At 41.4% G+C, this 15759-nt stretch overlaps 1 protein-coding gene across 9 annotated transcripts in view; it reads left to right on the forward strand.

The window, feature by feature from the left end:
• Nucleotides 1-14337, forward strand: part of NFIA (nuclear factor I A) — a 376336-nt gene extending 361999 nt beyond the window's left edge. For all 9 annotated transcript variants that reach the window (XM_019837122.3, XM_045035930.1, XM_045035932.1 and 6 more), the window contains one exon: nucleotides 6780-14337. In XM_019837122.3, the coding sequence (XP_019692681.1) occupies nucleotides 6780-6797 (18 nt within the window). In that variant the 3' untranslated portion in view covers nucleotides 6798-14337. The remainder of the gene's footprint in view (nucleotides 1-6779) is intronic.
• The last annotated feature ends 1422 nt before the right edge of the window (nucleotides 14338-15759 follow it).

The following is a 15759-nucleotide window of genomic DNA, read 5'->3' on the forward strand; positions in this document are numbered from 1 at the left end:
GCTAGAAGTCATCCATCTAAATGCTCTGTTGGTGTAACTGATACCAGGCTTCCAGAACCTCTAAGATAGCTCGCCCCTTCCTTCCTTCCTTCCTTCCTTCCTTCCTTCCTTCCTTCCTTCCTTCCTTCCTTCCTTCTTTCCTTGACAGTATTTAGTAAGTGCCTACTCTGTGCCAGCCACTGGGCAAGACACTGGGGATGCCGCACTCAAGAATGTATCCATTTTCTTGGGGAGAAAACAGGTAATTAAAGCTCAGTGACTATGACAGAGGTAAACCCCGGGACGAAAGGCCTCGAGAAAGACCCCTTGGAAGAAGGGATGCTAATCTGAGAACGCAAGAGCTAGCAAGTGTTAGCCAAGCCAAGGAGAGGGGGACAGCCCGTGCCAAGGCCCAGCAGGGAGAAAGCATTTGGCTTTGGGGGATCTGGAAGAAGTTTAACACAGCACAAGTGTTGAGTACAAGCAGCGAAAAGATAAGGCCACAAAGGTAAGTGGGGCCAATCATGGCCCATTAATGTTTTAACAGTTTCCTGTACAATAAACAAGTCTTGGTTTAGCGTTATTGAAAACAGGTTTTCTTTAATTAACAAAATCAGACAAGAAAAATGACGGCAGGGATCAAAGCCCATGGCTGGCGATACCAATAACTGACACCTGTGTACAGCATGGCACCTTTTTCAGAAGAAACCAGTGTGAAAATCTGCCTTCCTCTCCTGTAATGCAGAATGGCCCTCACGGCAACCCTCTGGGGGCCCGAGGACAGCTTACTTCAAATCCCACAGCTAGTTAAGGGAAAAAGTAGGACTCAATCCTGGGTCCCTGGGACATTGGATGCTCATCCTCATCCGTTGATATTAAGTTGATAAAGATCCTACTGTGAGAACAGCAATGAAAGCTATAGAAGGCTGCAATTCAGTTCCTTCTTTCTGCACAACGACTCAAAGGAGTCTCCCCCCAGAGCCTAGTGTACATAGCACCGAGCACACATTAGGCCCCTAGTGCTTGTGGATTGAGGGAAGAAGTGCTCCAAAATGGTGTCTACTGATGTGAGAAACTCAGAAGGTGGTCCATTTCTGTTGTCTTGAAAGGGGGCGGGGGAGCTATGGGGCTTTTGGCTGATTTGCCAAGGGCAACTCATTTGGGCTAAACCTTGGGCTTTTTGCTCCTCCAAACAAGAGCAGGAAGCCAAAAATGACTAACTGGATGAGTGTGACCCCGCAGAGATACAGCACTTCCTCAAGAGAAGAGTCAAAATGGTGACCACAACTCATGTGGTCCTGGTTGGTAGCGTCCTCTTTGGGGCTGATGAACAGGCGGGCCTGCCCGCGGGGTGGGGACAGAGGCCCCCCTGTATCTGCATGTCTCCTTTTTATGTGTGTGAATGTCCTTAAATAACCCACCTTGTGTGGAGAAGAAAACGAGGCGTCACACCCAGTTCTGGATTCCACATTAACAGCCTCCTTCCGCAGTGTTCAACTTTGCCCTTGAGGCCTTTTGTTTAACTTTTTAATTTGAAAAACAGATTCTGCTGCGTCACAGTCTGTTCCACCCTCCCCATCCACACCCCCTGCACCCTCCCTTTTTTTGTTGGGGTTTTTTTTTTTTTTTGGTTAAAGTAAAATATTAGCTATCTCAAAGAGACTTGTATTTCCTTTTGTTGTTAAGATATACATCCTGCCCTCTTAGTGAGAAGAGTCTATAAAAGGCCTTTAAAAAAAAAGTTGTTATTCACATTAGAATGTGTGTCGTTCACTAAGGAGCTGAGTCTTCTTCAACCATGTCTCGGGCCACCTCATGACCAAAGTTTGGAAGAGTTTCCTAATTGCTCCCCGTGGGGCATAAGGAAGGAGAGAGCCTGGCACTGCCAGAGGGTGCCAACTGCTATTTCAGCCTTCCTGTTTAGGATGCAGCCGGATAGATATTGTTTATGGCTCATAAAACCTGACTACTGTGAGTATTCCAGAATCCCAGCAGAATGGGATTCCAACTTTCATGGAGCTGTAAATTAAGGGGCGGGAAGTGTGATAAAACTCCTTAGAGAACACTGAAAAAAAAATTTTTTTTTTCGCGCTGCAATGGTTAAATGAAATTTTATAAGCACATTCAGCGTGGAGCTGTTTTGCATTACATGAGTTGAATACCTTAGAGACGCCACATCTGCAGGCACTTTATTAAATCCTTAGTCAGCACTTTCCAACCTGATGAGATTACTTCTTCATTTGACTGGAGAAAAGGAAAGCTGAGCTCCGGTCCTGGACTGCAGGTTTCTTTTGATGTTTCACCTTGAACACTGAGAGAGGACAATTACCCTCCCCCGCCATTTCGCCCCCCCACCCCCACCCCAGCACATCCCAAACTGTAGAAATTGTGAGTGTAGCAGGGTAATTTTACTTAACTAGCGCTTCTGTGGGAGTTGTGGATTTACGGACCTCCAAAACAACTAGAGCTGAAAGTCCCTGAGGAAAAAATAGATCAAAGCTCTGTGTTTACTTCCTTAATGTAAATGTATCAAGATAACATCATCCTATATTGTATTGTAATATTGGAACTCGCTGCAGATAAGGGACAGAGAGATTCCTTTGTAGTCCATCTGGATACAGTAGGTTAGATTAAGGGCATATAAAGTATGAAGGCAGAAACCATATAAAATATAAGCTTGCATCAGTACATATCTGAAGACCATTTTTTGACTCTCCATCAATGAACTTTGTTTAGGGTGGCACCATTTTCCTGGTGATTTTTTGCTACCCAACCCCAACAATTTAACAACCTCAGACTGTTTTTTATATTTTGCTTGTACGACCCAAGAAGAAAATGCGCAGAGTCATTCTTCAAGTGATATTTTGAAACTGGCACTGCTTGCATAATAGATTTGCTAACAAAATATCACAAGAAGAGAAAAGCAGGCTTTTCCACACACTATCTTGTCCATTTGATGTTAGTAGTAGTTCATGGAAGTCTCTAAAAATCAAGCGGCTTATACATGTGCAGCTATAACATTCCCCATAAAGGAATTAGGAATGTCTCAGTTACAAACAGATCATGAGAAAATAAGTCAGTGAAATGGATACGTTTTTTGATTATGATTATAACTGTTTATCTGCTATCTCTGCAAAGGAATGATTTAATCAAAGAGACCTCATTTCCGCCCCCCCCCCCCCCCCCCCCCGCCCAAAAAGAACTTCAAAAACCAAAAAAAATAACAAAAAACAAATTCCCTGTATGGCTCCCCTAAAGGATTGACTTCCCATTTGGGGAAAGCCTTGGTCAAGTAGCTGGGTTCATTGTCATGAAGATTAGTGTGATGTTGAAATAAGTACTAATGGTCAAATTACAGGAGTGAAAAAGTTTAAGAATAGGTTTTGGTTTGGGCCTGAAAGGGTTAATTAAGTTTTTTTCACGGGTTATTAAAGACCCCCAACCCATGTCTTCAGGAGTCATATTGACACCACACCACAGGGCAACTCGCTTCTCTATTGACATGTTGCTGGTCAGAGCACAATAGCCTTCTGTGTCTGAAAATCATTGCTAAAATCATCTCAAGGAAAAAAAAAAAAGTTTGAAAGCTCTAACGTTAGACAAAAGCCCAAGAGCTGCAGTGCGCAGCTCAAAAACCCGGAGTCAGCAACTTCTATTGATTAAAAACTAACCTTTAAAGTAACTCTGAGAGTGTGTGGTTAGCATTTAAATTTAAACATGTCATGAGTTGATTTGTGTTACTGAATACCAACTCAGAAGGAGTAACATTCACATCACATTTTTTTTTTCTAATTCCCTTAAGCAGCTAAAGTATTTCATGAAATGTCAATAGGGCAAAAAGAAAAAGTGGGGGGGGGGCAATGCTAGGCCTTGTAGTTTTCTTTCCCATGCAAATATTCACACACACACACACCCCCACCAAAGAAAAGTATGGAGAGTGAAACACAATAATTAGTCCTTTGTCTAACTTTCCCAAGTGCCAGAGAAAGACAGATTAATTAAATATACAACAGTGTTGGTTTTTGGAGTGGGGGTCTTGCTTGCTGTGTAGGTCATAAATTAGGCAGAATAAATACTTCAATGTGTTTGCAGTGGGCCTGCTACGTCAGAGCCACTGGAAGGTTGGTGGGAGGAGAACGGAGGGTTTCTTGCTAATGATAGTCACGTCTGGGTCTGTCTGGTTGCTCTTAGCAACCAGACATGATGTAACACCAGGATGAACTTGAACTTGGGGGACTTGAAAAGAGAACAATAGACCAGAGCAATCAATAAAGCCTATTTCAGTGAAGGATTACAGAGCTGCTCTGGGGTAACCTTGTCGGCAAGGCACACACTGAATAGTAAGATGTGTGAAGAAACTTTTTTTTTTTTTTTGCTTTGCTTTTTAAGAGAAGTGCAGAGGCATTGCAGATTTTTGTAGCACTCTGAGGTTGTGTCCAGAAACCGTGGTATGGAAAACTGCTCCCCCTGCTGACTCCCTGGGTCCCCGATGTTTGCTTCAAGAGCTACTATGCAGTGTCAGATTGAAGAAGGCTGGGATTTCACAACTGACTTAGAAAGTGTGAGAGCAGAAAATCTGTAAGCGTGATTTGACGCACCCAAACTTTGAGACTGTTTTGTTGACGAGAGAATGCAGCTGCAGCGTGAGTCCATCAGCGTGAGTAGGAGAGGCCTACTAAAAATACGGTTTGGGGGCTTGCCTGCCCTCTCTTCTCTTCCCCCCTCTTCTTCCTTTTGTCCAGTTGGATTTAGGCCGTGTATTGCCAGGATGATTTCCTTTCGGGACACAAGAGGCTATATTGTGTTCCCTCAAAGCATGTGGTCAAAGAAGAACATCGAAAAGTACCCAGGATGAGTCGTTTTACGGTTTAGGCTTAGGTGTTTCAAGTCCTCTGGAAATCAAAGGTAGCTTGTGTGACCAGGAAATCTCATACCCACCTCCATGTAGCTATCACTTTGCCATTTATCCCTGGTATCAGAGTCCTTAATTCACCTAATTGAATCTCCTGGGCACCGATGAACCTTCATTGGACTGAATCAACTCAAATGTACCCCCTTTCTGAGAGTGCCAACTCAGTGATTTTCACAGGCATTCACTGTTGCTGGAAGTTGATGCTTTTGCTGTGAATGATGAATATGGTGAACTTGGCAGGGTATCACCAGAGAAAAGTTGGCGAAAGCCACATGCTTCTCTATTTCACTTGAGAAACTGACTCTGATATTAGACCATAACTGGTCACTTTGTGTAGGCAACAGAGAAAGAAACTCCAGCATATAAAGTGATGTATCACCGGACTGTTGTCCAAAGCTCATCACCTGAGGATTTTTGTAAAGGTAACTGGTAACAGGGCCCAGCAGGCATATGGAAGGCTCTAAATAAATGCTGAATGAGCAAAAGCATGAACACAGGCTATGCAGTGGCCTCGTTTTTGTCATTTGGACCTCATGGCAGCTAATAGGGTGGGGTCTTGATATCACTTGATTGTTATCTGTCATTTTTGAAAATATCATTTTAGAAATAGTGAGCTGAAAGCATTTTGTGTCATAAAATCTACCTCATGCACATATAAGGAGACGGGGTATAAAAGAGGTGCTGTGACTTGCCTAAATACTCAGAACTCTTGTACGCCACTTTTTCTAATTCACCTCCACTTATTTTTGTATCACTGTTGACTGTCTGTACTTGTTAAAAGAATGTCACAATACCATCTTTAGTGCCTACATCTCATTGAAAAGGAGATGTGCTAGAACTACCCTGGGATCCAGCTATCACACTACTGGGTATTTACCCAAAATGTACAAAAACTCTGCGTCAAAGGGATACATGCGCCCCTATGTTTATAGAGCATTATTTACAATAGCCAAAATATAGGAGCAGCCCAACTGTCCATCGCTTGATGAATTGATGAAGAATGTGTGTATATGCATGCACACACACACACACACACACACACACACACACACACTGAAATACTATTCAGCCATAAAAAAGAATGAAATCTTCCATTTGCAATGACATGGATGGAGCTAGAAAGTATAATGCTAAGTGAAATAAGTGAGAGACAAGTACTATATGATTTCACTCGTGTGTGGAATTTAAGAAGCAAAGCAAACAAGCAAAGGGTGGGGGGGGGAAGAGAGAGAGACAAACCCAGAAACAGACTCTGAACTAGAGAATAAACTGATAGTTACCAGAGGGGAGGTGGGTAGGAATGGAAGAAATAGGTGATGGGGATTAAGGAGTGCACCTGTCATGATGAGTACCAGGTGATTAAAATAAAATGTAAATAACTAAAAAGAGGGAATATTAAAAAAAAAAAGATGTGAAAATCATCAAAATAGACCTTGATCAGCCCGTGAAACCTCTCCCCTCACCCATTGTCCATTCATTGAACACTTTTTTGTTGAGAACCTTCTACTCCAGGCACTGCTGGGCACCGAAGACTCAGTGACCAGGTGATTGAGCTCCGTGCCCTCCTGTAGACTGCCATATATATATATATATATATATATATATATATATATATATGGCACACAAATACTTTATTTTTAAGACACATTCAGAATGTTGGCAAACCTCAATGAAGACATTGAGTTTTAACTTCAGAGGAATAAGATCAGCTTCAGTGACTCAATATTTACTACTGTTTGTCAATCCTCTACCTCCCCAGAAAATTCCGCCCCCCTTCCTCCCCTTCATTCCTGATACAGATCCCAATTTCTTGGTTGGAAGGGCAACTTCTAAAATACGTTACTTTCCAAATTGTACCTCTAATCACTCTCTTCCTTTTGTCTTCCAGTCCTGGTACCTGGGATAAAAGTCGCAGCGTCCCACCATCCACCAGACAGACCACCTGACCCCTTCTCAACTCTGTAACATGGACGCATCCTCAACCCAGCGCGGTTACAACTTCACTGTCAGTGGAAGGGGAGAATCAAATCAACTTGTACATGGAAACAGCGAGCATTATGGTCAAACAGCAAAGGCCATAACCTTTTGGGATTTTTTTTTTAAATACTTTAGGGACTGTTGTAATTTTCTCATATGGTGCTGGAAATGGTTGGGCTTTGTAACACGTGGAGTGTTCCCGTGGTAGCGTGAGCATTAGGTGATGTGGCTAGCGGAGGTCTACCCTTGCTCACTGACTTCCCGTTGTAACACACTTTCCTTACGGAGCCTGGCTGTTTCACAGTATTTCATGAATTTACCCACACAGGTGTGAGCCTCCTTGAGTCATCGGGAGGCACATGGAGAACTAAATCTTTTGTAGTAGCTGAGATCTGCAATATATAACTTACGGGACAGTCAAAGGGCAATGTTTTTCTGTAACATATTGGAGAAAGAAAATGCAGTTATGTTCCTTTTTTATTTTTTCTTTTAGTTTGGTTTTGGTTCAGCAGTCAGCAGTTAAATATATAACATGGCCCACAAGGACAGTGAATCCACTCACGTTGCAGAACAATTCCGAAATGACAAACTACTACTACTATTCAGTTTTTTAAAAGTTGTGAAATGCTGCACTTACATTTAAAAAAAAAAACATTTTTTCAACAATTTCAACAATGACACACAAATTCACGTGGAAATGGGGAAGATGGTCTGTTTTGACAGAAACTGACAGGAATCAATCAAAACAATCGAATTTTGAAATGAGTAAAGTGCAATTTCATTGGATAGCTAAATATCTTTGTAAGATAGAGATTGTTGAAAATTCTATTTTTGTTTTTCAAGTCCTTCCACCCCAGGACTCTAAATTATTGGGGTAAAAAAACAGCCTTGCAAGAAAAAGGGGAGCTATTTTTGCTTTTTATGTTTTTTATTGTTAAACTTGTATCCCTTTAAAAACTGAAGGAAAATTAAAAAAAAAAAAACAAAAAACAAATCTAATGGTGCTTTTACCACGATATGTTAACTACATTAAATGCTAATTAATTATTTTCTGTTATCAAAGCACATAACTAAAATGAAATCATGGTATCTGTTAATTTTATAATAAGCTAGAAGTCACTATAATGGATTATGCCAATTCTGAAAATTTTTACATGTATCCAGCAACATAGGATTTATCAGTTATCAGACACTTCATTGTACCAGAGATTGTCCAGAACTTTTAAAGACCTTTGCGCCCCTGAACTGGGCTATGGGAAAATAATAATAATGATGATGATGATAAAACCAATACTGACACAAATGCTGGTGCCCATTCAGATCAAGGGTACCTGTTAGGGAAAAAAAAGTTTGCACCCCCAAATGTCCTGTATCTTATGTAAACACACACACACACACACACACACACACGCACACACAAACACACACACAAAAAAAACAACAAAAAAACATACAAAAAAAAGTGCAAGTGATTTTTCTACCAGACAGCGAAGCACCCCTTTGCTTCCCATGCAACTTCAAGAAGGTTTCCTATACTATACATATATATACGTTCTGGTTGGCAAGCCCTGCTGATCAGAGAAAGTCTCTGCATGTTCTAGTGTTAGTAACTAATTTTTATATAGTTAATGTAGGATAAAGTAGAGTGCATTAAGACACAATATTGTAATCCCTACTCTAGGCACTTGCCTTTAAACTATGTTTTTCAGCCCTTCAGAAGGGTTCTACTACTGTCCTATACAATCAAGTAACTGAAATTCTTGGGAAGACACTTTGCTCCTCATCTTTCCCCCGAAACAATGTTGTTTTGTTTTGTTTTTTTTCCTTAATTTGCACGAAAACAAAAATTCCATATCAATGTGCCTTGCCCTGGATAGCGATTATTTGTGGAATTGTTGCACATATGCTCCTCTATTGAAAGGGGTTTTTCCCTAGTCAAGCATTTGGAGACACTTTTTGTAAATGTGACTTTTATGTCAGCCATCGTCAGTTTCAACATCTAGAACTAAATAGAAAGTTAGTTGTTCCGCAGATAGGAGTAGTCTTTATTGTCCTCTGTGGTCAGTGGCAGTGCTATTCTGAGATCTGTAGATGGCTTAGAATATCAGTATTTTGGATGTTGCTGCATTTTACAATTTATTTGGAGTCTTCCTTTATTTTCCCCCCAGATATATGAAAATATGCAATACCTGCTTATATCGTGTAGAAAAGCTTAGCGATTATTAATTTTTCTTTTATTTTTTTTATTTGACCAAAGTCGGTGCTGCACTTGACGCAGTGTGTTTTAGGTGTTTGTCTTTGTACTTTTTTTGTGATTTTTGAATGCACGTGCGCAGGAAGGGCTCCTCTTAGAGAAGCAGTCAAACTGTGAAGCACTAAGCTGACCCTGCTTCAAGCAATTTTGTTTTTACAACTGTTCCTTTCACAAGCAAGCCTTAAAAAAAAAAAAAAGACAACTTCCTTTTTCTTCAGCTCCCACACCCCATTTTTCTTAGCAGACCGCAGTCAATCCACATTCAATAAAAAGGATATAATGCCCATTTTTATATGCACGTTTTTAAACTTCCAAGTTCTGAAAATTGTTTACTGGTTATCTCTATTTAAGGAAAAAAAAATAAAATAAAACATTTTGGATTTTCATATGTGTCTGATAAGTGGTTGAATAGTCGTTTGACGCTCTTGTGTGGTGTGGTTGTCAGTATATGGTGTCACTTCCTATAGCCAGCCAGCATAATTCGCCTTCCCCGATAGCACTTAGCTGGGCATTACTTTCTTATGACATATGTGCACTAAAAAAAAGAAAAAAGAAAAAAAAAAGAAAAAAAATAGCAGCTTTCAGTGCTTCACAGTGAAGGGAAAAAAAGCCTAGACAAACATTTTGTCAGAACCTTTGCTATAAGCCAAGGTATTACCAGTAAATTGGTTGTATATACAATAAAATTGCACCCTTTTTTTAAAACAAAACAAACTAAGCAATAGTTTGGGCAGTTTTAGTTGTTTCTAGTGAGCATGTTGTAGTCATGACTGCAAAGAGAGAGGATAAACTGCCCGCTCAGAAGATATGTAATTTGTATTGTTGTATAGTTTTATTGATTACACTGATTTATTCTACCCTATTTTATAACGCAGGACTTTTGTAATGTTGTTTAAATGAGGAAACATTTCTGTCAAATTAGCCTAGTGAAATTTCTGATTGTCCATTATAAAGGCAGCGTTCATAGAATTGCTTTTCTTTCTTTCCCGCCCCCCGCCCTCCTCCCCCACCTCGGGAACTGGATTTAAGTTTAAAACTTTCCTGTTTCCTTTTTTTTTTTTTGTAAGTATTTAAATACAGTTATTTTTTTTTTTTTCTCTCAATGGTATAGCATATTCCTATGCTTGAGAAGTATAGGTCTACTGAAAAACCATTGTAAATGGACGTTACAGGTATGCTGTATTTTTGAAGGTATTTTGTTGTATTCAGTTTGATGAAGCTAAAATTAGGGAACTCTGAACAGATTTGCAGGAAAAAAAAATGTTTTAAAGGCTTTAAAACATTAAGGAGGCAGTCTAGGGTGATAACGAACAGGGGTTAAGTATTAAATACACTAAGTTACATTTTTGTTCATGTTTCATTGTCCAGAAAGCAGCAGGAAACTAGTTCAGTTGTGATCAAGCAGGAAAAAAGAAACACCAACAAGCTGAGTGTTTACCTTTTAGATGAAAGCCAAGCGAAGATGTTTGAGGAAGACTTTGCTACCTGGGGTGTGTAGACTGACAGGCTGAGGGCTGGCCCAGTGGAAAGGCCCCGCCCTTGATTCTGAGACACATTTGAATTTTTTCTCTCCCATCAAATGGCATTAACAATATCGGCAAAGAGAAGTCCCTCAAATCACTCTCCACGTTTTTTTCTTTGGGAACTGAAGTCAGAGGCACAAACACTAAATCTGATCATTTTTCTATATGCTTTTTTTTTTTTTTTCCTCCTGGCCCATCCCCTGCCACTAAAATGCTCCTTTTCTGATCATTCACGGGCAGAGGCCCTCTCCCTAATGCCACTCTATCCATCCCAGAGCCTTTCACTTTGCTTTGAGGTTCGGGCAAACTTTTCTGTTTCTTCACATCCTGGCATGGCCTCTATTGGTGTCAGCTCCTCCCCGCCCCCACCCCTGCAAGCCCACGACAACAAGAAAGTACACCTCCCCAAGCTTGCATCCTTCATTCTCTGACAGCCCAAGTGTAAGGGAACCCCGACTTTCCAGAGTCATGGTGTTCATTCAGCCCACAGCAATATGCAAAACCCATCCCTCAAAAAGCTTGTCTTTTACTTTTCAAACCCTTATCCCCCTACACCTTGAATTCTATAGTTACAGCATCATCAAGTATTTACAAAATCTGGATTAAGAAAAACATTTTTTCCCTTGTGATTTTTTTTTGGGGGGGTGGGGTGGGAGGGGAGGGATTTCTAAGAATGTCGTTTAATGTACTTTGCATCATGTCTCTGGAAATCTCTTTTTGTCCATAATGGTGGTGGTCTCTCTCTCTCTCTCTGTCTCTGTCTCTCCCATATTTCTTTCTTTCCTTCTATCTTTCTGTCAGGTTTTTTTTTTTTTCCCGGTAGCAGGCCTCCATAGAACAAATTCAAAACACCACTGGCATGATAGTGTAAGGAGAGCTTCAGTGGCGCCTCACCAACCCCCCCCCCCCCCACAACCCCGAGATCTGTCCCAGGACAGTCTCGTCTCAGAAAGCTGCACTGCCCACAGGCAGGGCTTTCATTCAAATCGGCTTCCGAGGCCAATTTCGTCCTGAAGTCAATGCATGTATTTACTGTCTGACGGTAAACCCGCTCTGCCTTCTCCACGTCCAAGGCTGTGCATTTGCCTAATTAGTGTCGCGTATGTTTTCCTTTTATTTTTTTTCCAATAAAAAAGCAGTGGGATGAAAATTGCTTTGATAGATAGCAGGTAACATTGAAGCTGTTCCATAGCACTTAACTGTAGTGAATACTGTGTCACCAATTCTGAAATCAATTTAATGTTTAATGCAAATCCATTACATGGTGCTATAACAGGCTGACAAAATGATTTACACCAATGTGACAACTTGGGCTCAATTCACTCTGCTTTCCAACAGTGTAAATGCATAGCAGTGTTTATCTGCATGAGAACTATGCACTAATCTATCTGAAGAAAAAAAAAAACTATATCAACTTTGGTATCTACTTTCCGTTTACTTCAATCCTTGCCTTTTTGGTCATTGTTATAATGCCAGCTTTAGGACAGAAAGAATTATAAGAAAACCAGCATAATACCTGATATATTAAAATGTAGTGCCTGTGAAATCTGTATTATATTGCTCTTCTGAAGTAAGATTTTTCTACACCGGTAGCCTTTGCTGTCAGTCAGGACCTTCTGGTATAGGTGATGTAAAATAACCGTACAATATTAATGCATGCTATTCCATAATGCTTAGTGAACTGTATGAATATTACTCAAAGTTATGTTAGTCTTTTTTTTTTTTTTTTTCTGACTTGGTTCTTGTCAGCTAGGTTTAAGGTATTTCACTGAGAACGCAAATTCTGTCTTTCTTGATTTCGGCTGTTTTCAGTATTTTGGAGGTATACATTTACTTAAATTCAGTATTACTTGTGTTTTTGTTTTCGTTTTTGTTTTTTGTTTTCTTCTTCCTAGGGGACAAGCATGGGTGGTTGATTTCAGAAATCAGTCCCTGGCAAGACTCTTGTCTCAAAACGACCATTTGTATTTCAAGAACTGTGCTACGAAGACACTCTGAGAACACTTCCAAGCGAGGGACATTTTCCTTGACCCTCGACTGAAGCTATGCCGACCCTGGAGCATTTTCTTAATGGACAATGTTCAGCCAGGTACCCATGCTTGATCCGTCTTCACACCAGACTTCCTCATATGAAAAGAAAAAAAAAAATTGAAAAAAATCTTTAAGAAATCACATGGCTATTTAGTTTCATGCACAGTTGCAATATTTTCTTCAGAAATAAAACTCTGTACAAACTTTGGGCCCGATTCATAAGAAAAAGAAGTTTGCTATTAACACGGGATTTTTTTTAAATATACTTTTTTTTGGGTCTAAATTTGAAACTACTTGCTTCCCAAATTAAATGTTTCATCTCACCTTTCCCCCGCCCTAAACCAGCACCCATCTGCCTTTTCTGCCCAAAAGGGTCACATGACCAGATGAGGGGAATGGGGAGATGGGGTGTAGATGCCGGAAATGCTCAGGAAGATAGGGGACCACCTGCAGTTGAGCTCCAGAACGGGGAGGCCGCAGCATGCGGGGGCAGGACCTCGCCTGTGTGCCAGGCATCGTGAGTTTCACATGTGGGCTCCTTATGCGTTTTAATTCAAAAAACACAATTTCCCAAGTGTGTCCACAGGACCACAGGACTGTATGGTGGGAGTGCCCCCTCTAATCCAACCAGAGCACCTGCGGGGGGAGAGGAAACACTCACCAGGTCATGCCCGGTGAACTTTTGTATCTGCACAGTGCTTTTAAGGGCAAATAGCTGCCCAACGAACTGGGCTATTTTTCCTGCTGTTTTCTGCTCGACTTCTCAAAATGACAGAAGCTTTTCCCCCCTCTACTCTATTTGTGTTAGTCTTCTTTTCAATTTTTTTTATTTTTTATTTTATTTTTATTTTTTTAGTACTAGTCTATACATCAGCATGTTTTTTGTTTTGTTTTGTTTTGTTTTGTTTTGTTTTGTTTTGTTTTAACATCTCAATCGAAGGTCACAAGGCCGCTGGCTATGTTGGGGTGGAGGTTTGAGAGAGCGGTCGGCTCCATTTTTTTCTCCCTGGTCTCAGACCAGCCTGTCTGCACTGTGAAGGCGTTTGGTAGAGTCACCACTGAGATACTAACTCAGCCTAGAGCTGGAGCTTTGTCAGGTTCTAGGAGGGCCTTAGTAAAGACTTTCAAAGGCAAACACGTGATTCTCCTTCCCTACACCCTTGACCTCTTAATGCAGAACAAAGTTCTCTGGGGACCTTTCCCACCACCCTTGGAAATCTGTCCACTCAAGATACCTCGGTTTTTTGGTTTTTTTTTTTTTTTTTCATTTTAAATTGTTGGGGGGTAGGGGACCGAACACTTCCAGAGATGAAAAGAGATCCGTTGTGAAACTAAACACCCCCCCGTGTTAATAACTTGGTTTGACATTTGTTTTTATGAGCCGGGCCCCCTGTGCCTCTAGTATACTTGTATTGACTCTCATAGCTACCCTTTTAGTTTTACTGTGTTCTGTGAAAATTTGTAATTGGTTGAGAATCACTGTGGGCGTCCATTCTTATTCAACTAAATCTCCACAGGTTTTTTGAGCTGGTGTGGATTAGTTTAACTCTTGTATTCAACCATTAGTGCTACCACCTTCTCACATTACAATACAATTACTGGAAGCAAGTACTGCATTTCCTATGCAACAAAAAAGGAAAAATAAAAAATTGCTAATGCTATGGAAGCTGTGTCCTCATTTGCTTTAAATCACACCTGGGTGCTTGTGTGAGTAACGGGGAAGAGTGGGGAAGAGTATGGATGGGTCCTTCTGCACCGGGGAGTTGGCATTATCCTGGATAAATGGCGAGCACATCGCGCCCTCCACAGAGGTCTGATGGGCACTGTTGGTTTTCTCACCTGCTTAGACAAATGCAGCATTTACCCCGTGCTCCCTCTGTGCCTGATACTCTTCTAAGTGCTTTAGATATTGTATCAGTGAGGGCCCAATCAGGAATCAGGAGTAGGGTCTGGTAGGTGTTCCAAGAGGGGGCTCTGCGGTAGCCTACAGAGAAATAATTGTAGGCTTACAGCCACCAGCCCTGGAGCTGGGGACACAAAAAGGAAAAGTTGGGCTAGCGGAACCTAGGCATTCCAAGGAGGAAATCCACACAGTCGGTACTTGGGTCTTTACTGAGAGGGGGCGCCATGAAGGTGGGACGCACCACATGCATGGTCACAGACTCCTGCGGGGACGTCGGTGCTAGGATCGCTGAGGGGGAAGCAACCAACAGTATCAGTACTTCTGAGGAGGTGAGGCACGGTGGGTGCTGGGAGAGCTGAAAGGAGGCGAAGGCTCTTGGCGAATGCCTCCTCTGCTGCTGTCACATGTGGGCTGGAGCTGAAACCAGAAAGAAATCCCCTCTCTCCCTTCCCTCGTATTCTAAGACTTCGCCAATGTCTCTGGCTTGATCTAAGCCTCGCCATCTGGGAAGAGAGTACGGAAAAGGTAGGAAGGAAACTACCAGCCCCCCCCCCCCCCCCCGCCCAGAACAGAGTATAGAGAGGTGAGCTTGCAGACCAGACACAGAAAGTGCACAAGCAGCACGTATATCTCAATCCATTTAATCCTCACAGACACCTCAAAGACAGACCACTGTTTTCATCCCCATTTACAGATGGGGAAACTAAGGCAGAAAGAGATTCAATAAGTCACCCAAGGTCATACAACAACTAAGTAGCAGGTGGGATTCAAATCCAAGAAGTCGGCTTCCAACTTCCATACCATAGTCACTACAATATATCAACTCAACTATTTATTCAATAAAAATTATTCGAGTACCCATTACGTGCCAGAGACTATGCCAGGGGCTAGGGACAGTAAGTAAATAAAAACTGAGCAACTGTTCTTATAAAGTATACAGTCTAGTGGGCAAAATAAGCATTATCCAAATAAACATAGCAACAAAGGTAAGCTTGTAGTTGTGACGAAGTTTATAAAGGATATATAGTGCTGTGAAAGCCCATCGAGATGTAGTAGGACAGATAGATGTTAACTGGCAAAGGGGGCAGGCAGGAAGAAGAATGCTCTGGGCAGAGGGAACAGCATGTGCAAACAGCCTGTGGTGGATGGAGTTTGGCACCTTTGAGGGAGGGAAGGATGG

The sequence above is a fragment of the Felis catus genome, chromosome C1 (assembly GCF_018350175.1).
Source record: "Felis catus isolate Fca126 chromosome C1, F.catus_Fca126_mat1.0, whole genome shotgun sequence".
In the NCBI taxonomy this organism is placed as follows: domain Eukaryota; kingdom Metazoa; phylum Chordata; class Mammalia; order Carnivora; family Felidae; genus Felis; species Felis catus.